Source organism: Daktulosphaira vitifoliae, unplaced genomic scaffold (genome assembly GCF_025091365.1).
Source record: "Daktulosphaira vitifoliae isolate Bord-2020 unplaced genomic scaffold, ASM2509136v1 Scaffold_1, whole genome shotgun sequence".
In the NCBI taxonomy this organism is placed as follows: Eukaryota; Metazoa; Arthropoda; class Insecta; order Hemiptera; family Phylloxeridae; genus Daktulosphaira; species Daktulosphaira vitifoliae.
Window position 1 is genome coordinate 13,213,622 of NW_026099572.1, and position 22,979 is coordinate 13,236,600.

The 22,979-nt window shown below is 32.6% G+C and overlaps 2 protein-coding genes across 10 annotated transcripts in view; both read right to left on the reverse strand.

Annotated features, from left to right (window-relative positions):
- Positions 1-33: 33 nt before the first annotated feature.
- Positions 34-4,143, reverse strand: LOC126895221 (calcium and integrin-binding family member 3). 2 transcript variants are annotated; one of them, XM_050666842.1, is made up of 5 exons: positions 4,013-4,091; positions 2,180-2,214; positions 1,027-1,144; positions 816-963; positions 41-410 (listed from the first exon to the last, which is right to left on the reverse strand). In XM_050666842.1, the coding sequence occupies exons 1-5, from the start codon at positions 4,061-4,063 to the stop codon at positions 193-195; spliced, it is 570 nt and encodes a 189-aa protein (XP_050522799.1). In that variant the 5' UTR covers positions 4,064-4,091; the 3' UTR covers positions 41-192. The 2 variants fall into 2 exon arrangements, with proteins under 2 accessions (XP_050522798.1, XP_050522799.1); XM_050666841.1 differs by lacking the exon at positions 2,180-2,214 and having other exon boundaries at positions 34-410; positions 4,013-4,143.
- Positions 4,144-6,036: 1,893 nt separating this feature from the next.
- Positions 6,037-22,979, reverse strand: part of LOC126895220 (myocyte-specific enhancer factor 2-like) — a 52,133-nt gene continuing 35,190 nt past the window's right edge. For 4 of the 8 annotated variants that reach the window (XM_050666832.1, XM_050666835.1, XM_050666839.1 and 1 more), the window contains 9 exons: positions 21,649-21,734; positions 10,408-10,600; positions 7,714-7,917; positions 7,489-7,656; positions 7,301-7,427; positions 6,983-7,212; positions 6,747-6,910; positions 6,442-6,665; positions 6,037-6,372 (listed from right to left, as the gene is read on the reverse strand). In XM_050666832.1, coding sequence (XP_050522789.1) covers positions 6,257-6,372; positions 6,442-6,665; positions 6,747-6,910; positions 6,983-7,212; positions 7,301-7,427; positions 7,489-7,656; positions 7,714-7,917; positions 10,408-10,461 — 1,287 coding nt within the window. In that variant the 5' untranslated portion in view covers positions 10,462-10,600; positions 21,649-21,734 and the 3' untranslated portion in view covers positions 6,037-6,256. Of the gene's footprint in view, positions 6,373-6,441; positions 6,666-6,746; positions 6,911-6,982; positions 7,213-7,300; positions 7,428-7,488; positions 7,657-7,713; positions 7,918-10,407; positions 10,601-10,677; positions 10,892-19,427; positions 19,859-21,648; positions 21,735-21,970; positions 22,101-22,979 lie in introns of those variants that run through there. The other 4 variants (XM_050666838.1, XM_050666840.1, XM_050666833.1 and 1 more) reach the window with 4 other exon arrangements.

Consider the following 22,979-nt stretch of genomic DNA (forward strand, 5'->3'; position numbering starts at 1 on the left):
TGTATCAAAAAGAAAAGCTCAATTTATATAATTATAAAATTTCTTTTGACTAGTGTAATCATAATATTTATTAAAATAGTGTACATACTTTTTTTAGACTAATAAACAAACAATTTTGAAATTATTGTTAGTAAAATTATTTGAAACTTTTTATTGTACATTATGTGTATCTGTGTACATTCTATAGTAAATTTAAACTCTAATGTGAAAAGTTCCCAGAAAATCTGGTGCCCTCAAAATGACGTGTTCAAATTCCATATAAGACAGTTTTCCATCGCCGTCCACATCTCCTTCTTCGATTACCTTCTCGCATACCTGTGCCATTTCTTCCGTGGTAAGTTGACCCCTCGTCAAAAGTTTTAATACTTGTTCCAAATCTGACGGGCCGATGTGATTGTCGTCATCGAAATCTTTATAAATATCAATGGTACGTTATAATAATGTGACAGTATAAAGGTGAGAACTGGTGGGGAGGACAAAAAGCGATCCTCGATTGGGTACTAGAATCAACTTTGAAGTTTCAAGTAAAGTCGTTAATGCAATGCCTTTTATATTTCTTATTCATAAATAAGAAAAAGGATAACTTTTTTTATTATTGGACTGGAGTTTTATTTTTTTATCAAAGAAAATACATTTTTTTGTTAAGTAGGCCTAGTGAGCAAAAATATCCCTAAAAACTTTTTCCGTCCAGGCCTTCGAGGCCTCAGTCAGCCACTCGACTCTAAGTTCCTACACTACATGATTGATATGAGTTTCAAATAACTTCTTAATTATATTTTAATTTGTATAATTAATTTTTAAATAAGAATAGTTACCATAAATTTTGAAAGCGTAGAACACTTTGATATCCCTGGGTGCCTGTTCACTGAACACAGATAACAAGTCCAAGAAATCTTCAAAGCTCAATGAACCGTTACCTTCTTTAGAGAAAACTTGACATATACGCGCTTTGAACGGGTTTTCCTGTAACATGTGAACATTTTCATATTAATTCGATAAAAAAATTGTTTTGAGCAAAAAAATCACTTTGAGTTCCGGTAGTTGTTCGATACATTCCTGCGGTACTTGAATGTTCACCGGTTCGTCGCCTGTCATTTTTTTTGGCACTACTTCCGGGCAAATAGCTCTGTATCGTTTGTACACCCTTGTAATATAATATATATATAAATACACTGAGTACAATGAGTATTATACTCATAATAGTTATTTAAAATAGTTACATAATTATAACATTATCAACTATACAATAAATATTAATTATTAATTTTATTTATCGCTAGCAGTTTTTATTTGTATTGTAATAAAACTATTGTGAACAGTTATCATGAAAAAACTTTTTTTAGAGCCAAAGAGGTCCGGACCTGGTATTTTAGGAAGGCAGTGGAAGTAATCATTTCCGTCTTCTGATATTGTATTTAGTGTATCAGTTTTATGTATGATATGATGAAAAAAGTTGTGTGCTAATGAAATAACGATGTAGCTAAGTTAAAAAATGAATAAATACGATTCTGCACGGATGTTTTATATTAATGTGACTTTTGCGTTATACAAGTAAAATTATATCGATCAATACTCAAAATCCTAACAGAATTTTAGTTAATTGCATACACAATTTGTATAGATACTGTGTATAAATTGTATTATAATTGGTATAAATATATGAATTATCAATAACAAAATAAATAAATTGGTCAGTGATGTGTTTAAACATTAATATTAATAATTCTAATAAATTATCGTGTTTAAAATTGCAATAAACTAATACGTGTCAAACTAAAAATTATTTTTCATTTATTGAAGTATTCGATTTGCTTTTAAATTATTGTCAAGTTCTTCAACAAAACTATTGTAGTAAAATTGAAGTTTCATTTCTGAACTATTGTGAATTTACGTTCACACTCGTATAAAACACTTAGAAGTATTTGAAATTGTCGACCTTTTGTGCAATCTGTTAAACGAAATAAAAAGACCGGCGGGTGCATTCACCTCAATATCCCAAGTAAAAGTTTCAAACGCATGTGTGAAGTTGTGCAGGAAGAAAAAACCCCATCCGACAGCCCCGCCAATGATTTATAGCAAAAATAATAATAAATAACAATATTCAGTATGCACACATAGTATACATATATACACACAAGCAAATACGAGATGGTCGACACACACGTGTGCGCACACTTACCTCAATATTTCCTTCCTGGTAAAAAAAGTGCAGTCCTATAGAAAAAAAGAAACCTATAAAATCTAAAACAGACAATAATATAATCCTTTCCAGTACAAGATGATATAATCATATTTTTTGCAGCACACACGTTACAGTACTGTTTTTGCAGTCAACATACGATTACAATTACACTTACACTACAATTACGCTTGCAATGAAAACAGTTCTTGTTACATTTTATAATTAGACATAAATATTCGTTTTTGCTGGGCTTTGAAAATTTCATCGCTGTGAATTTCTAAAAATAAACGTACTCGTACAACCTATTAACCTAAGACAATAATTTTTATTTAGGGAATTTACTCGACTACAATTATTCATTGTGTATCTTGATGAATCCGCATAAAATGATCCGGTAAAATGACTAATGAATAATTACCGTTTTAATTGCATTCGTTGAAATGAAAAGTGCACATTTTTTTTTACTCATATTGACCATCGCCTTCTTTCGAAATATCTTCAAATTAATTAATTAAACTTTATAAAACTTTACAGTATATCTAAGGTATGCTAGTGTTATAACATCTGTAATTTTTATTAGTGAACAATTCATGTATGGCCAAGCCAATTCTGAACTTATCGGTTTGTTTTACAATTGATTGCTTGTAATAAAATGAGAACCCTTAAAATAAGTTGACTCCCCCTTTCGATTAAAAAAAAGAGTTTTAAACATTGTATAAATATATATTATGCATTAAATTAATAATTAATTTACTAAAAAATAATATAACTTGTATTTATATTCTTTCCTGAATAATTTTTTGATCCGCCTGTGATAAGTGCATCATAACCATTATAATGCCTTAAATACAATAACCATTAATGTATTTATAGGAATCTATTTGTGCCTAAGTTTTGACAGTATACATAGTTTACAAATAACACAATCAAAATTATCAGATCATCCTACGAGCGGATTTAGAGCAAGACAAATGAGGCGTACGTCTAGGGCCCCACAAAAAAAAATTATTATTATAAAAGATTTTTGATTATAAGTTTGGGGCTCCGTATTTATAATTTGTCCAGAAACCTACTAATCATAGCTCTGAAACTGAATCTTCTTACCGTCAGAGTAAATTCATAAAGTAAAAGCTCACCTATCATACAAATTTAATAAAAAGAACAAACAAGATTTTAATTATAATTTTTAGAACTAGCCCAAGGCCTACAATCATTAATTAGATTTTGAAGTAAAAAATAAATTTGTGAACATCTCTTAAATTATGTTTTTATATGACATTACTTCTAATATTTATTTCCCTACCTTCCATCCGTTAAATACTTAGTATATAATTAAAATTATAATGCCCTAAATTTCAACGTCTGGTCCCTTTAGATTATTTGAAATAAAATGTAAATATAATTAACGAATAATTGAAACAAAATATCGTAATTTTCTAAAATACAATAAAAATGATGTAACAATACTTATGTAATAATTCTAACGTTAACGACTATTGTTTGATATCGAAGCCAATATTGACTATCTTTAAGATCAATGTTACCAAAACAGTCACATATAAACAACAGGGATAAGTTTGCCGATTGTCTTTATCAAATTATTGTGTTCTATATATTCAATCATAGGCGCAACTAGAAAAAAATATTCGAGTGTGCTACGTTAATTTTTCGTCCACCCTAAAATCTTTTTTTTATATAAATATATAAAAATTTTTTTATCTTTGAAGGGAACCAACACTTCCTAGTTGCACCTTAGAAATAAATTTAACTATTTTCCCTGTCCAATATTATGAAAGGGATGTAGTTAAAATAATTCTAATACTTTTTCACCTGATAATCTTCCAGCTGCGCTTCTGTAAACGTGACCACCTTGTTGCCCATTTCCGTGCACACTGTGCCAGATTAATAATTAGGCGAACAAAATGGTAGTCTTTTTGACATAACATACACGTTAGTAGCAAAATGATCACACGACATGAAAGGTTTTGGTTTTTCGTGGGTGTGGTGTATTAGTTCATTTTACTTAACGAAATTAAAAAGGACGTCGTCACACATACACAAGCATAGGTTAAACGACACAAAGGAAAATACAATTCACATATATGTGTGTTTTAATTAAAAAACAATACAAATTTATGTATTGTACAAATATTATGCGTATATTTTTTTGGCAATCAATTTACAAATGACAAAACGAAAAAAAAACAAAATAAACCCTATGAATAAAACTGTAAATGTGATTTCTTTATCTTCAACTTAAACTTTTACAAAGTATAATAAATAATTTTATTGCACTTGCGGCCTCGCCAATCTCTATATAACGAATTATATTATATTTATATGTTAAATGTTAGAAAAAAAAACAAACAATTCTAAAAATATTCGTACAAATATCGATCAACTTAAAAATAAAAATTGTATATTACTGTGCTTCTTTTAAGATTTATTTAAAACAATATTACATAACAACAAAATGAGTAATTTGTTTTACAAAAAAAAAAAAAAAAAAAAAATTACAAAGTAACTTTTTTTAACAAACATGCACTACAATATCATTATATATATTTATATATATCTTTTAATATTAATTTACAGTCATCAGTACACATAAAATATACACTTTTTAAAATTTAACAAAAAAACTATATATAATATAATAATAAATAATGAAAATGTACATATTTCTATAAAGATAATGAGTGAATTCAAATTAATAGAAAAAAACTAAATTATATTATATTCGTTGTAAACCCTTTTAAATTTTTAACTTTTCATTTAACAAACCCTGTTTAATGTTACGATGGTCAATAATATTAATTATTACATAAGCTCTCAAATGTAGTTTTTAGTGGTAATATATTTCGCCCTATTCAATATTTTAACATATCATGAGAGTATGTATAATTATTTAATATGCAAACAATGGTATACATGTAAATAGAAAATTGAGCCTAATAAATAAATATCTCGCAAACAAACAGTACCAAACCGCTTAGTAACAAAACAATAAAATAAGATCAGTAAAAAATATTTTAGAGCAGATTAAAAATATTTATAAATGGCACCATACAAAAATTGTACACATAGCACATGCTTATATACTAACAAAATAATTTTTATAACTGTTTTTTATGTTTTAAAAATTATCATCAAACCTTGATTTAACAACAATATGATAGCGAACATTTATTATCGTCATCGCTTACTATTTTTTTTTAATGAAAATGATGATGTTAATGAAAATACACATAAAAGTATGATTTGCTTTCATCACATATCAATGGATACAATTAATTTAAATATCAAAATCTTACCAATATATTTTAAATATAAAAAAAATACATAAAAGTCAAAATAAAAATCATAATTTACATATATAGTAGTCTTTATTTTTTATAGTTATAAATAAATATATTATTTTTAACTTCTGAATGATCACACAATGTACATAAATATTTCATATTTAAATTAAATTATTTCAAACTGTTATTTAAAAAAAAAAAGGAAAGAAAATAAAACATTCTAGTTTAAAAGTAGTGTTAGTATCAATTAAAATTATATTATATACTTAGTCTAAATTTTCAATTTGGCCAATACAATATAAATTTTTTATACGTAACACTTGAATGCTAATAATATCAAACATAACACTTATATTCAAGATTGTAGTTTGAAATCATTTTCTTACTGTTTTATTGACTAGTAATTATAGCCTATTTATGCACAAATGTATTATATTATACTATTGAAAGGGACTAGACTTTAAAATTGTATTTATTTACTGTTTAGCAGCCCATTCACTGACAAACATAAGATTTTAAATATATATATTTACAAAAATATTTATTTGTCAACTAATTGAAAAACATATAGATATGTTACTAAGTTATAACAGGGGTAAAAAATATTAACAAACAGATGGGAGAAGAAAAAAATGTAATGTAATATACACTAAATACAAGTTGTCCTATGTTGTGTCATGAGATGAATGAACAGAATGTATATTTTTCATAAAACGAAAAACATTGGAGAGGATAGAAGATTTCTGTGATGTAGGCTAACTCAACAATTTAGTCATGTGGGCCAAGTGTCACGTAATCTCTTTGGTGGCGGACCACCATCAAACTCGTGTCTAGAATCTACTAGACCTTGATTTCCTCCAGGTATCTGTCCACCTAGTATAAAACGTTCTAAAATTAAGCAAAATAAGGTACATTTTAAGTAAAATCAATAGAAATTTAGCATATTTTTGTAATTACCTGCTACTGACAAATGATGAGATGGTATTGACGAATGTGCATGTGGCAATGATAAATGACTAATTGAATGTGACACAACAGTGTTAGGAGCTGCTGTTGATGATGGTGCAGATGTATGGTGATGTAAATGAGGCGGCGAGTTGGGTTCACTTTTTATCCGGACAGAATTTGGAGACTGTGAAGGAGGGGGTGAATTAGGTACACCCAAATGCGACATTCCATTACTAAAATCAAATAATTATATCATTAGTTTATAAGACAATTTAAAAATAAAACTATTTCAATGTTTAATATTGACAACATACTTATTATGAGCTATTTGATTAGACCAGTTTAAAGCTGATGATAATCCCATGTCAGATGAAGTAAGATCAGTAAATATACCATGGTAAGAGCCACCTAATCCAGGTGTATGAAGAGCAACAACAGGTGTATTCAGAGAAACAGTCGGTGTATTGATAGCATTCGACTATAAAACAAAAAAATTAAATATAATAATTATAATTAATATTTTAACCAATTAAAATTTGTATGAATTTACATCTGTATCATCATGATGACTAGCAGCATTTGGCATGACTATGCGCAAGTTAGGCCTAGGAGAATGATGTCTTGGTGGCGGAGTTGAGCGATTAGATGCATTTAAAGCTTTTGGTGTAGGAGAGGGCGACATGACTAATTGTGCCGGAGATGAAGGCGAATTGACTAGAGCTGGAGATGAAGACGTTTGATATCCATTACTCATTTCTAACATGCTACCAGCAGGATAAACTGTATATGTATATAAAAAAATTCAAATCACTATACCGTAATAACATTTTGTATAAATTAATAATATTTTTAAATATTAATTTATTACCAGAATCAGCATCCGAAGAAGGAGGTCGTGGACTAGCACTATGATGTATTTGCAAATTTCCAGATTCATTATACATATTGCTCACTGGCATCGAGGTAGGAAGCGGATAATTGGCATTTACATTATTCTAAAAAGAAAAATGACACATTGTATGTCATGATGGTAATATTCTATAATACAGTGCTTACCCTGGCCATTCGTTGGTGCTGCATGAGCAACTGAAACTCTTCATCAATTTTACTATACTTAGCTTCAGTCCTTGGGGTCAATTGATATGGACCTTGAGTGCCATCACAGCTTTCATCTGGACTCTCAGGGCTCATAGCACCACCTTTCAGTTCTTTTTTATTGAGTTGCTAAAAAGAAAAACAAAGTAAGTAAAAATAAGTTTAAAAATAACATTAATTTACTACCTCAATAATATTCTTGTTTGTGAGCGATTCATGGGGTTCATTGTACTCTGTATATTTGAGAAGCACCTTATCCATATCAGTACTAGCATATTGATATAGTTTGTTAGAGCTGCTAAATATGATGAGGGCGATTTCACAGTCGCATAACACACTTAATTCATAAGCTTTTTTCATTACACCAAATTTTCTTTTGTTGAATGTCACCTAGTCATAAACACATTAAGAATTAAAAACAGAAGTAATACTAAATTAAAGTGAAAGAAAACTATTGAAATCAAGAAATTTTTTTTTAAATTTCAAAATCTACTTATTTATATAATAAGTGTCAAAAATATATTTGGGTTTATGCACCTTGATATTAATTTAGAAAAAAGACTCGGGGTAAATTTTAAGCTACGTAGATTTTTGGCATAAAAACGATAACAAAATGTTTGCATAAAATTTAAAGTGAACAGAATTATTCTCAAAAGTATAACGCACTAACGAGATATCTCTCTTGGGCCAAATATATGTGTCACGAGAGACGAGTAACAACTTAACTAAATAAAATTGTAGTTTACTTCAACATATTTATTAAGATTATTAAAAAAAATTAATCTGAGTACGAGTTTAACATAAAAAATAATAAAATGTTGAAAAGGTCGCTGCTGAGGCGTTTGAATAAGATGTATGTGTGACATCAAATGCAAAATAAGCAAAATAAAAAAATTCCGTCAACATACGCATAATATGAAATATACACGTTACAATTTGAAAGTAGACGCCCAACGCGCGGCGTTTCATATTTAGCGCATCCGTTATTGCATAAAACGATCAATGTTTATTTAAATTAGAATATTTTTTGTTATGTTAGACAAAGGTTTAACTGAGAAAAGTTACGCGAAACAATAGCAGTTGACCGAGGAAAAAGAATATGGGTCAGTACTTAGAAGATAAAANGCGCGGCGTTTCATATTTAGCGCATCCGTTATTGCATAAAACGATCAATGTTTATTTAAATTAGAATATTTTTTGTTATGTTAATGTACTTCTTTTCGAGTAGATAAGGTAACCAGTAGCAGCTGCTTTTATATAGAGGGGCCACGTGTAATATGCGTAAGCTTAGGGGCACATGCTCCCCATAGACTAAGTCATGCTAATATTGTATTAACCGATGTAAGATAAGATAAGAATTAAAAAACGCTTTCGTTTATTTTTTGGTCATTCGCGATAACATGTGTTCATTAAGCAAATATAATATTTTTATAAGCAAAATTCATAGGGTTGTGTCAAGAAATGTTATCACTTTTAATTAATTAATTATAATACGGTTGAATTAATATTTTGAAGTGTCAGATATATGACGCTTATATTTTTTAATTAAAAAATTATATGTCTGTTTTTAGTATTAAAAATGTATTAAACAATTTCAATGCAGAAAAAAATATTATATCCCCCTATAATAATACGCAGCAATCGTTTTTCTTTTTTGCGTTTTAAAAAGCTTTAATTTGATATAGGACGCAGACGTTACGGACCTTTACAAAAGATGAAAATAAAGTCATTTTTTTTAGTTAAAAATAATAATTCTAAGTGAATAAAAATTTCTCAATGCGTGTTTCAATCATATACATGGTAATTTTTTATTGTTTTCCTTTTTTAAAACTTTTATGTAGCAATTTTAGCAAAATAAAAGTTACGAACAAATAAAAGGTCATCTACTAAATTTGATGGTAACATATCCGCGAAAAAAAACGATTATGCTTCTAAAAGTTTTAAATACGCCCCCAAGGTAACACTGAATAAGTTTAGACTGTTCGAGGAGCGTTAGAAAGCAAGTTGATTAATATGACATTGAACTACAAGCACCTGTACGCCGGTCGATTGAGAGGAACCCTTGAAATGAAATAATCTCGTAATAAAATTAAGTTCATCGCACCTACACTGACTAATTAACTTAAGATCGAGAAAAAAATGTAATAACTCAAAATAATATATTTGGCCGTTGACTCCACAAAATTTTCATTAAAACGTACCACAATATTTGAAGAAACGTTTCGAGTAGCGTTTAAAGTGCCGAGTGTTCACAACCTACTAAAACAGGGTGGGTTTTAATCGTTTGGACACAGTAATAAAACCCACTTGAAAAAAAAAAAAAAATCATTTTCTTGTAATTTTTCATTTTGATCAACAATGAACGCGTCAAATCTTAGGAAAATACATTTTATGTTTAATAATAAAATTAACAACAGTCTAGTGTATTATTTATAGGAACAAAAATATTTAACTTTTAAATAAAAAAATTGATAATTAACTGTTTAGTGCATTAAATAATAATAGGAACAATTAGTGTTATTCATTGCTTTACAAAAACCAATTCTCTTCTGAAAAACACATCAATGATCGGCGCGCGACCGTTTACCAAAAACTCAGAATTACCAATTATCTAAATTGATTTATTTTCAGTTTCATTAACAAAACCATGTAACTCGTTATGGTCAAAGTCTGAGGTGAGTAAATAGACGACAGTAATTAGTCGCGGACGAGCAGAAAAACAAACAATTATAGAATTAAAATATTTTATTTTATATAAATAATATTAACAATATTTGTCTTTTAAAACGCAAATAATTTTTCGTTATTTTTTTCGGTAACCCTCGTGTTTTTTGAACCCTGGTTTCGACGAGTACAAAGCAATCAAAAAATTATGCTCACCTGACGATTCCTCTCGTCCGTTATCCGGGAAATTTGGATTTTCTTACGGCCCATGGCTGCGGCGGAATTAACCGTCAAATCCGCTTTTCGGTGCCGTCCGCTGCTCCCTGAAATTCTGTTGGCCGTTTATAACAGACAATCGGATAGACCGACGGCAGAAGCACTTGCTGAAACTTCCAACGGTTGAAAATATCTGCCAACAAAATGTCCAATTGACACATTAGTATATGGGAAAAATAAAATTCAGTTTTAAAAAAAATAATAACAAACAGTGTGCGTGCGGCGTAAAACAACAGATGGTAACAAGTACGGCGTTAAATAATAAAAATAATTCTACCGGAATATTACGAGCTGCTTTTATAAATACCCAACTAGTTTGGACCCAATAAATCCGACAAAAATAATCCGGACTATTTTTGCGCGGCCTAAACAGCAAAACCGAACGCCGACAACACGACGCGTGTCATCCACTCGGTGCAATAACACGACGACGTTGTTTTGTCATCCTTCCGGGTCGGGGCGAGGCGACCGGTTCCACGAGAGAACGGCCGCACGGGCTACCGCAGGTAAAACCGACGGACGTGGGCTATTTTTGTAAGCGAAGCAGCTTTTGTCTGGGTTTTTAACGGCGACTTTGATGTACCGGCCGTTATCGAGCCATTTAACGTCCGATCACAGATAACGAACGACAAACAAAGTAATTACGGTTCCGAGATATTTAAACGTCGATATGATAGTGTACGCTGAAGACTCGGTCACAAGACTGACGACGGGGCGGGGGAGGGGATTGGTAGATATTCAAAATTCGGTAATTAATCGAAAAAAATCGTTGAAAATACATACGCGACACGAAAACCGCTCGCATCTCGGGCCTATCGGTAATGCGAACGGGCACAGACCAACTGTGCCATTGTTCTTTTTCAAGCCCCAACGCAATTTATCAGTGTAATCATTTGTACACGACGCCTTGTTTCGCGTTATTCGAATAAAAACCTCGATGATATTTCATCAATTGGGCAACCACCACACGAAAGAGCGTTTACAAATATTTTAGGCGCAATACAAATTGACACGGCTCCTGACGAGTATTGATGTGCAGTTGTTATGATTGCATTGATCACTTAGCTATTCGACCGGCTATACAATTTTCCCGACAAATTCATTTTCGTACGGCCGGATCTCTATCAGCGTCACGTTATTAGCATATTTAAGCGATAACCGCACACCTATCGGTGTACACGTGTGGACACCGACACATGTACGGGGGCATTACGTCAACGATGGCCGAGAGACACCACCGCCAAGTGAACGGCTGTCACTAAATCATTGGGCCATTGGTTCCTAACGATTTATTTAACATATTGTTAATATTTATTTATTTATCAAGACTCGGAGTCAAGGTCTCGGCTAGTGCGAACATGGCACACGGGAGGAGACCGCGGTGTCCGATTTCCGACCTGTTCGGATATTTATAAACGCGGTCGAGGCTATTTTTACACACGCACACCGGTCTTTTTTAGCGCTATTTAATATTTATATAATTTTTTTTTTTATCGTCGAAATACTGTCTAGTGCAATGACTCGCGTTTACCAACAGCGATCAGACGCGAGATCATCAATATAAACGTTGTACTTAACCGACTGGAATGTACTAATATTTCCGAAAATATGTACGCGAGCAACAGTGTGACTGACCCATCTAACAATTTTTTATCATCGCATATTTTTAACGCTACCGTTCATTATTTTGTACGCATGACTAGAGTTGACGTCTTGTACACCAGGCGTTTCAGGTGCGTGTGGCTCCGATTGGAAATCAGATTGTTGTCTTGTATAGACAACGGTATTCACGTTAAAAAAACCAAAAAATGATTAATGATACGCGATTGATGGCGTGCGGATTTTAAATATGGTCAATCGAAACGTGAACAAGTATCTTTGTACAAACGAATATAACGTGTCGTCCGATATTGCATTGACAAGAAAATCGGTAATATTTTCAATTAAAAAATTTGTAGAAATACAATTATTCAACAGTGCGATATTTTGTCACTAAAAATATTCTCTCTAGGTCATTAATGTTGTTCGGTCGCGTTTTAATGGACCGCATGCTTAGATGTAATACACAGCGGAGTAACCATTACAAGGTACAGAAGTAAACCCGACATAAAATTGTGCGTTGACAAAAAATGCACGCATCGCTTAAGTACTCGCCTCATGCGTGTTGGGAAATAATTTTTTTACAAAAAGATAAACATTCTTACAAAGCAGACGCCAAATAGACTGTTTTTTCCTTGTCATTCTACCGTCGTCCGTAATAACATATACATCGTATGGGTATTAGCGATTTTTTTTTTTATGATCATACTCGACACTCCAGTTGGAACGGTTTTTTTTAGTACAAGTAAACATGCTCTACATACGCATATTATTACATAGAACGGCGGACCTCGTGATAAACATTCTAATTTCCCACCGAAAACCGCCACCGTGTGTTCGTTTTTATTATTTCTTTTTTTTATATTAAATACTCATAAGATAAAACGTTTTACTTGTTTATCATCTTCCTGCTTACCACGTATATCCTGTTTTTTTGTATTTATTTTACAAATGTAAAACTACACGAGAAAATCCTAACGAGTCCGGCTGAAAATCGGCACCGATTCGGCGTTGAACAGCTGTGACTAGTTAAAATGTGTAATAAAAAATACTTTTGTGTGGCTCTAGATAACTCGGACTGCTAGACAGACATCATGAACGCCTGTCCGAGAGGTAAAAAGGCTTTCCATTATTTTGCTTTGTTCGGTTCAATCTTCACACAAAAACTATAAGGGTAGGTTTGAGCAACGTCATTAATCTTTTGTTACATTATTGAGGTCGCCACACCGCACACTGCCAAGTAATATATATATTTTTTTGAATTATCACTAATTTTTCAATAGCACAACTAAAACGATGGTCTTTTAATGCTCGGCCGCGTGCATTATCTTGTCGGTCTAGGCCTACCAATAGAATGCATTAGATATTTGAGTTTTACTAGTTTGAATAATAGTTTGTTTAATAAAAAATATATATATATTACCCAATAGAACCGAGAAGCACACAATAATGAAGTTTTGTCGCTTTGTAAATGTCATACATTAAACCTATTAGATGCGTCTACGTGCACAGAGGCGTACTATGGGAACATTACATTGATTATCATTTATGAGAAGAGACTATCGACTAGGTCTGCGCAAAATACGTAGGGTCAGAATTGTTAATTGACCGTGTATTGTTATAAGTACGACATAAAAAGGATCTTCAAATTAACCCCTGCTGTCAAAAATGTTTTAAAAATTAATTTTTTTGTTTTGTGAGACATTACACCTCCATCGTGTAAATGCATACGATACTTAATCATTTGTAAATCAGCCAAACTACACGTATAAATACTCCGCCGTTAATTCGATGCGGATAAACGCGAGTTTTGTATACATTAAAAAACTAGACGCGAACAACAACGTTGCACCTCGCCACTGTCACTACCGCCACTAATGCTAGTTCGGTTTTTTTTTATTCCGGTATATCCGGATTTTATTAGCACAGTTCACGCGGTATATGGAGTAAGGACGTGACCTGTGAAGGTAATTAACGGTAATCGATACAACAAGTGGGTTCAAAAAGTAAACCCTACGAGATATGAACTTAAAATACCTTAAATATCAAATCAACTGGCAATAACACAGCAAATTATTATCGTCAAACATTTATTTAATGGCTTAAAAAAAAAAAATACTTTGAGCTTTTCCTACACACACTTCAAATTTTTAATATTCGTGATCTATGATTTTTTAGCAAATTGTCTTTTTTTTTTTGTCATAGTTATGATAAATTGTAAATTAAATGTGCAAATAATTATTATTACTTAATTTATTCACATAATCGCGGTGGTATTCATTAAACACACTGTAATAATTTTCATTCATAACGGCATGAACAGACGCCGTTATGAATTGAAAGGGAAGAGGGGGGCAAGGTTGAAGGGACACCGTTCAGAGGTCGGCGTATTTCGTGGGCGCACACGAGGGTTGAAGTTTACGGGATGGTGGTACAAAGTGGTCGACGGCCGCGGATCGGTGGGGTGAATCGTAAACGCGTGGGCCGTAACGGCATCTTCCCCTCGTCAAACGTTGGAGACGCTGATAATGTTGTATGTATATATTTTTTGAGGCAGGTCGTCGTGGGCGTCTGCCGCCCGGGTTACATTCACATACTATACACAGGACATCGGCACCACTACCCCACCGCCGCAACGGTCTACGCGTCCACCTTTACTCAGTTGTCGTGACGCAAGTGATTCAATCGCCACCGCCGCTGCCGCCGCCGCCGCAACCATCGATCGTCCCTAATACTCCCCTGCTAACAGTTCAATCGGAGGACCTATTAACACACATATATAATATTTATGCGCGTATTTTATCGTTATACATCCACACTAGTAAATTAATAATCTTGTACACGTAATAGTCGAACAAGTCACGCTAACAACCGTCATGAATGTGCGATGGCCTTGACCACGTGGACAGCCGTTGTCCTGAATTTCCGTGCGTAATGACGGCAACGACCCTTAACCGTAGCTTAAGCGGTCACGCGTGTTAGCCGTCGCCCACTACCTCATTGGCGGAACACAATAAACCTCATATTCGACTATGTCAACCCTCTCAATCATTTTAACCTTAGAAAAGGATCCCGCCGCTTTCACCTTTACATTGTAACATGCGAACGACACTCGTGTGCACACCACCACCACCACCACCACTTCACATCACCAGACTATTCTTCCAGCAATGACAAATAGACGCCAAGTGGATTTTCACTAGTCAATATTTTAATCAATCACAACCTTGAGACGAAAAATAAAGAAACCGAGTCGTCTTCCTCTTAAAATCTGTCGGAGTGCTCGAGAAAAAACAATTTTAATTTGTTATTGGTGACAATAATTCTTTCACGATACTCTGTCAACTGTGCAACTTGATACGAAAAGTTTGAAAAACAAAACGATAAAAACAATTCGAAACAATAGGTTATTAACAGAGTGATTTCCCGATTAAGTATTTTAAACAAATGTTCAAAAAACTTCTGTTAACACTTTCTTTTCAATAATTTCTCTAAAACGATCAATTTAAAACATTTTTGATAAGACTAGAGGATTACGTTCATGAGATTTTACTTCAAGTCAAAATGTAGTCGTCTCTAATACGCGTAAACATTGAATTACTAAAAATGAATGCATAAAAACGGAGTTATTTAAACAGATTAACAACAAAACGTAGTGTTTATTTTTCTCTACAATGTTGTTGGCCGGTTTTCGCTTTCATTGAACATTTTATTACATTAAATATTTTTCGATCGGCACACGCTAAAACTCATAATAAGCGCAAACAACAATCGGTCGCGATTGTTATTATTAAAACGCTAAAACTAATATCGGGTAGTGAAAAATAACGCAATGATAATTATGTTGTGATGATGGAAAACGAAAGGAAAATTGCTAGGCCAATTGAAGTTAAGGGAGAGAAGGTCATGTCGAGTTACGGAGGAGAACGGGAGAAACGCTCGTATTTTTCTCTTTATCGCAGTTACGTATTGTCCAATCACTGCCATTTGACACGACTAAGAGAATCACAGGGGTGGCAGGTTATGTAATGACACATCATAATGAAGATGCTAACATCACGTGCTCGTTTCACAGCGCACACACGGGAACATGTCATTATTGAGAATTATCATTATTTTACATTACTTATTGTACGCGAGTATATGTACACAGCTAAATCGCAAAAAGTGGTGACGTCAATGCTGTCGCCGTCCTCTCCTCCTCTACTCGCTCCGACCCCACCGCCGTGTTATTTTCTACACGATCGCGGAGAGGCACTGGAACATTATACCCTCGAAAGCGCATTATTCAAAAGGAAAACAATCTGGTCATATGATACACAAAGTCGTTATGAATGCAAGCTCGTGAACAGAACAGTGTCGACGGCGACCAACATTGAGAGGAGCGTAATGCCTATTACTCTTCTTTGGCCCGACCAATTTAAACGTGATATTTTTGTGAACAACGACATTTATTTTTTTTCCCCAAAAAGAAACATATTCGACACATAACCTTGTTTGCAAAATTCAGCGAACCTCACCGTGTCTCACGTCGAATTTTTTTGAAATAAATGACGTCAAACGCACAATATGGTCGCTATGGTTACTCGTGTACCCCTCACCGACCGAGAGAAAATCGAGAGATGTATTTAAAAAAAAGTTTGGACGTCTTCGGGTCGACATAATCTAAATAAATAAATCTTGACAAAACCAAACGCCTGCACAACAGGTAACAAATGAATAGCCGGATTATATAATCCATTCATTTGCACAGTCCGATATACAACACTCGTGTGTCAATACTAGTTTTATTGGTGACCGTAAATCAAACACGCCACTTGTAGATTATAAATGTACATTAGATAGTTCTACACTATAATAGACAATATCAAATGGGATTATTCAACACAAATCGTCCCATAGGCAATACACACACACTACACAGGAGCACTAACGAGTTATTCTAGTCAATTTGAATTTACGTGCAAGTTCAACGGAGATGTTATCATAATTTATATTCAATTAATAGGTAAATTCTGTCTATACGTTTTTTATCGTGTTTTTCGTAAATAAAATAAAATATTGCCATAAAAGTAACTCTCTTATGTGTTTCACACAAAATGACAATTTTGATATTTTTATTATTATGGCGGCAGTTTCTTCCATTATAATCTTTTAAACTTGAGCACGAGCTGATAAACAATAAAATGACATACGAAATGCCTATGAAAAAATTTGAATGCAATTTTTTTTTCATTCAAATTTTCTGATGATTTATAATTGAAGTTCGTTTTTAGTATTTTACTAGTACTGGACTTTGATCATGAATTGATACATGTATATAATTTTTGATTAAATTATTCATCAAGGAACCGTTGTGGCACACGCACAGACGGTTGTCAAAATTCATAAGAGCTCATTATGTGGGATGTTCAACAGTATTTTTTTTTTTTTAAACAGAATAAAACACAAGCACAATATTAATCGGTAGTCCGGAAAAGTCTACGAAAGACGCGGGAGAGAACGTAACGGGGTTAGGATTAAAAATATATAAGTATCCCGGTAGAGGGCGTTACTAAATAGAAGAGGTATTTATACAACTAATAGACAACGAGAAAATATTATAGGCTTAAATCAATGATACTAACTATCGGTTAGAAAAGGAACAAGTCGAGTTTTTTACGATCATGTGATATCGACCGGTCGAACACAGTACCGATTATCAGGTACTGTAATTATAAACTGAGTAGCAACAAACGAACAGACTATGTCACGTTTCGTTCAACTGCAAGTTTGCCGAATTTCAGTAATGTATGCCTCAAAAAGGTTTTCTTTGGCCGTACAAACTTCGGCCCAACACTGTGTACGTCACTCCCATCTCAGCGTGAACAACACATAAGCGTGTTGCTTTTGATATCACCCGGTTCGTTTATCTTTCAAATAGGTTTATTGGCCGAGTCAATAATCGTTCACAAAACGTACGTTGCGAGTGTTCGATAGGGTCTGAAAGATGTCTGTATATTTTGGCCGGTACACTGTATAGAAGTACCGGTTTGGTTAAAATGCATTATGAACATCATATGTAAACGACGTTTTGGAACCTTCACGATGTTATTGAGACGGCTCCGTACAGCCAGTAAGTTATAGAAATTTCCAACCGGTGTGATACACTGAAATATCGAAAAAACATAACACTACGTCCTAAGACGATGTATAACGATAATTTTTTTTAGAGGTTTTTGAGCGCTATTAGCGCCGATACAGAAACGTTTGTCGGTTAAATGCCTTGTCGCCAACAGAGTTTGCTAAACTGCGGTTTTCCTTGGCTTTTAATCAACACACGCAATGGACAAGGACGGGAAAGTGGCTTTTACAAAAGATTGGAGAATATAATTTCAAGGGGTAAATCAAGATTGTTCGCGCAAGTGACACATGCGCACATTAGCAGCATGTGATATTTGATACGGAGAAAAATAAATTCGTTGCAGGTGATTAGGTAACAATCACAATTAAAACGTAGTTTGAATGATTATCGAACATATACATAGGCGCGATTAAAAATTTCTAAAGCATTTAGTGTCAATTTCTCAAAAACAATACCAGTAGATTTAAAAGTCTCAGTATTTTCAGTTAAAAAAATAAGTTTAGACGATACCTTGAGCCCAACGGTCACTGCCCGGTCAATGGAACGACTACAATAATTATTACTTTAATAATTACAGTCCAACAAAATCACGAGACTAATTTTCATTCTAGGCCTACTTAGTGTAGAAATGTATACAGGGTGTCCCACTAAGATTTACTCAAAGAAGGTAGGGAATGTTGCAGCGTCTAACCAGCGCAATTCATCCATTCTATACATAACAATGTATGCAACTAAACAAAATACTTAAATAAACAGGTTATCAACCAACCAAAATTTTCTGTACATAATTTATCTGTATTTTTTAATGCATTCAAAGTGATTAAAATAATTATAAATTCAATATCGTTAGTCATATTAAAATCATACTCTCTGGTTTTAATTAATACTAATAATAATAAATTTCATAAACTTTATAGTTAAATTCTGAACTCTTCTATAGTACAAATTTAAATTCTAACGTAAATCCAATTATTTATTTTTTAAGACCACAATAAGTTTTTAAAATGTGTTATTTTCAAATGGTTACACGCTTGAAATTTTTTTTTAATCCAACACTTGTATAAATAATAGAAGTAGAAATACAATTTTCAAAAAAAAAAAAAAAATTAAAAACAAAATTTTGAGAGCATCACGTAATGCTGGTGGTTAGTATATTTGAAAAAATCGTTTAAAAACAATTGTAACGATATTGTTAAGATAAAATATTTAACAATAATAGAATGAAAAATACACTTACCAATTAATCGAAATGAATTAGATGAATTAACTGGCGGGAAAATATTACCATGGAATATAATATTTTCACATATCTATTGCTCGGTAGAACAAATGTCGATTAGTAAACTTTGAAAATACTCGGTAATTAAAATTACTTATATTTTATCAGTATACACTAGATTTAAAAAAAATTGTTTCAGTAAAAAAAATGTCCAATTTGCTACAAATTTTTTCCCGAATTAAAAATAACCGTGTAATATTAATTATAATAAATTCAATATGTTGAAGCCGGCTTAACTAGCGTTTGAACCGATTGAGGTAGAGTGAAAAAAGTGGTAATTACTATAAAGAAAAAATATATTAACGAAAAAAAATAATAACGAACGAAAGCGTTGCTGCGGAGCGCCGGCGTGTGCAAAGAGCGCGCCTGACGAAAAGACTGTGCGGAAAAATGCCCCCGAACGCGAGGAAGAACCACTTTGTGCGTGCCACCCGGGACTGTAGTGTTGCCAACCCGACGGCGGTAACAACCGGCGCGCACACACTCACACACGTACGACAAACGCCGCAGACGTCGCTGTTTACACACACACACACACACACACTCACACACACTCACCATGGCGGACGGGCAGGCGGGAGGCAGAGCCCACACGCCGACTTCGTGGGGGGAAAACACAATGTTGAACTTGAAGACTTGAATACAATTCCTTTTCGTTTAATTGATATTAGAAATAGAAGCGGTTTCACCCCTTCGCTTTCCCTTATGAATTTCTGGAACTTACCTTGAACTTCTTTTTACCCAACTATCGATTACCGTTTCATTACTTCGTCTATAATTTTTATAAATGCACGAATGGTACGATATCGATAAGTTGGATGATTTATCCGTAAGGAGAGGACACAAAAGAAAAAAAAATGACTAAATTTTCTAAATTAGTATTAACAATAATAGATGGTTGGGTTTGGGCAATAAAAACTTTTATTTTGTGACCAGTCAAATGAGAAGGTGGTACCTATCATACCTAATCATGACGTTGGCAATTGAGAAATTGTTAACAACATTTTGTTTTATAAATCGTTCAAAGGAACATTCATAAGGAACAGCTAAGGACGCTATTATTCTCTTAAATTTTCAAACACTAATTAATACACAAAGGGCTCAGATTTTCTTAGAATTAAATTGAGCAGATTACACAAAAGAAAAAAATACTTACACACGATAATATAGGAGTTACCTTAGGATAGGAATTTATTTTTGGAAAATCTTCATAAGAACAAGTGTTTTTTAGGGGTGTTTTGAGGGAATTCAACACGCCATTACACATTACCCTTGGAAAAATACTTGATTTTTGAAGATGTTCCAAAAATAGAGTTCTAATACACCATTGGACGAAAAAATAAATTGATTTCCATTGCGCAATTCTTTACATACAACCCAATTGTGGTAACGTTCGTAACAACAGTGGTGCATATCAATAGCGTAATTAAACATTTTTTATGTCATATAGCTTGTAGAATGTATAGTAATGGAGAGATTCACTACTCAACTACCCTCGCTATCATGATTATATGTCCATAGGAGAGTCTCGATCTGAGACCTCTCTGATTGCGTCAATGATGCATCAATCGTTAATGATGTCATACCATCAGATCACATATCATACACTTGTCCAGTTATATTAAATTTTAAAAGGTTATTTTGTTATGATACACAGAGACGTACTTACGGAAGCGCATAGAGGGACGTGTGCTCTGAGCGTTGGCATTTATGAGTTTTTTTGGCGTATTTAAAAAAAAAAAAAATTATATTTACCACCATCGAAAATTATTAAATTTATATCTATGAATAAATGTATATCGTCAATACATTTACATGCTAAAGTAGTGAATGTGAGCGCCTATGCATTAGCACATAAATAAAACAATATCTGCTTCTTTTATAGTAAATATCCGTACGACTTAGGAATCTTTAAATTTCTTGTGAAAAAAATGTCGTACAAAAAAATAAAAATCATAATAAATTTGATACCTGACGTAAATGACGTTAAATTCGTAATGTTTATGTACATATTTATGATATCCAAATCTGAACCCTTTTGGTGGTATTAGAGTTTTCACATTTTATATTAATAATAGCGTAGCGTTAAATGGCCTATCCTAACCTTTTTGTACACATACCATCGCTTAAAATATAATTAACCAGGTAGAAGAATTAAAATTTAACATAAAACACTTACCAACTGAATAAGTTTCAAAACTGTTAATTATCCGAGTTTTGCCCTGCCAAGAATTCGAAGGAAAGCTCCGTGTATCTGTTTACAGCCTAAAAAAAATTAATTTTTTGTAATATGAATAATATAATAATAATACACGTATAATAAAATTCGAAGGAACGTAAGAAATATCAAATATTATTAAATTAAAAAAAACTTTTTATGCATTTTTTTTTTAGAAATTTCTACCTTTGAAGTGGAACTTTCCACAAAGTATGTTTACTTTGTTCGTGAAATTTAACATTTGCATGAAAAATAGCAAGAAAAACAAGAACATTAAACTTACTGAAATATTATATGGGTTTTGTAACCGTTTAATGTTTGAAAATCGTCTAAAAAAATATACATACATACATAACAAGGCAAAAATGGGAAACGATTGAACCCTACTAAAAATCTAATACCAATTATTACTTCGGTTCGTAAAAATAAATATTTTATGAGAAGTGAAGAACTGCGAAACAATAAATGTTTAATCAGTACCTTTAGCATGCATATTTTATACGCAACCTACAACCAATTGTGTTAGAAAAATTTATTTTTTTTTCTCTATTAAATACATAATTAATGAAATAAAAAAATGTGTTCATGTCAACGACCGAAGTATTAAGTTTTTGATACATTTTTCAAAAAAATAAAATACATTATTTTGATTCAGAGAAACTGAAGGCAACATCAGATATTGTGGCGTTCGTTTAATCAATGAACTTTTGACACAATATTTTTTATCGTTTCCTGGATGTTTTAAAACACCATTTTCCAATTAACTGCCGATAAATTCGTGTCAGCGTTGATCAAAATATTTAACCAACTTTCGGAAACTATACAAGTAGTTGTTGTTTCTATTCAATCTGTGTGTGATCTCTTCGATCAATATGTACCGAGCTAAAAATGTCACCGTGACTGCACGCACAGAAAAACCATTTTTTTTTTAATTTGAATGTTAAACAATACAAAACCATTTAAAGTCATGTTTAGTGTTTTTTCGGCAATCGCTAATATCAACAAAATAATCTTCATAATTAAAACGGGCTTAATTTTTATGACGCTTTTAANTTTTTAATTTGAATGTTAAACAATACAAAACCATTTAAAGTCATGTTTAGTGTTTTTTCGGCAATCGCTAATATCAACAAAATGATCTTCATAATTAAAACGGGCTTAATTTTTATGACGCTTTTAGTTATTCAGCCCCAACCTGCAAACAAATTGTGCACACACAGTAAGCGTTCGAAAAACCCAACCACAAATATCAACACCCTTCGTAAGAGGCACACCACACTTTGGGTTATAAT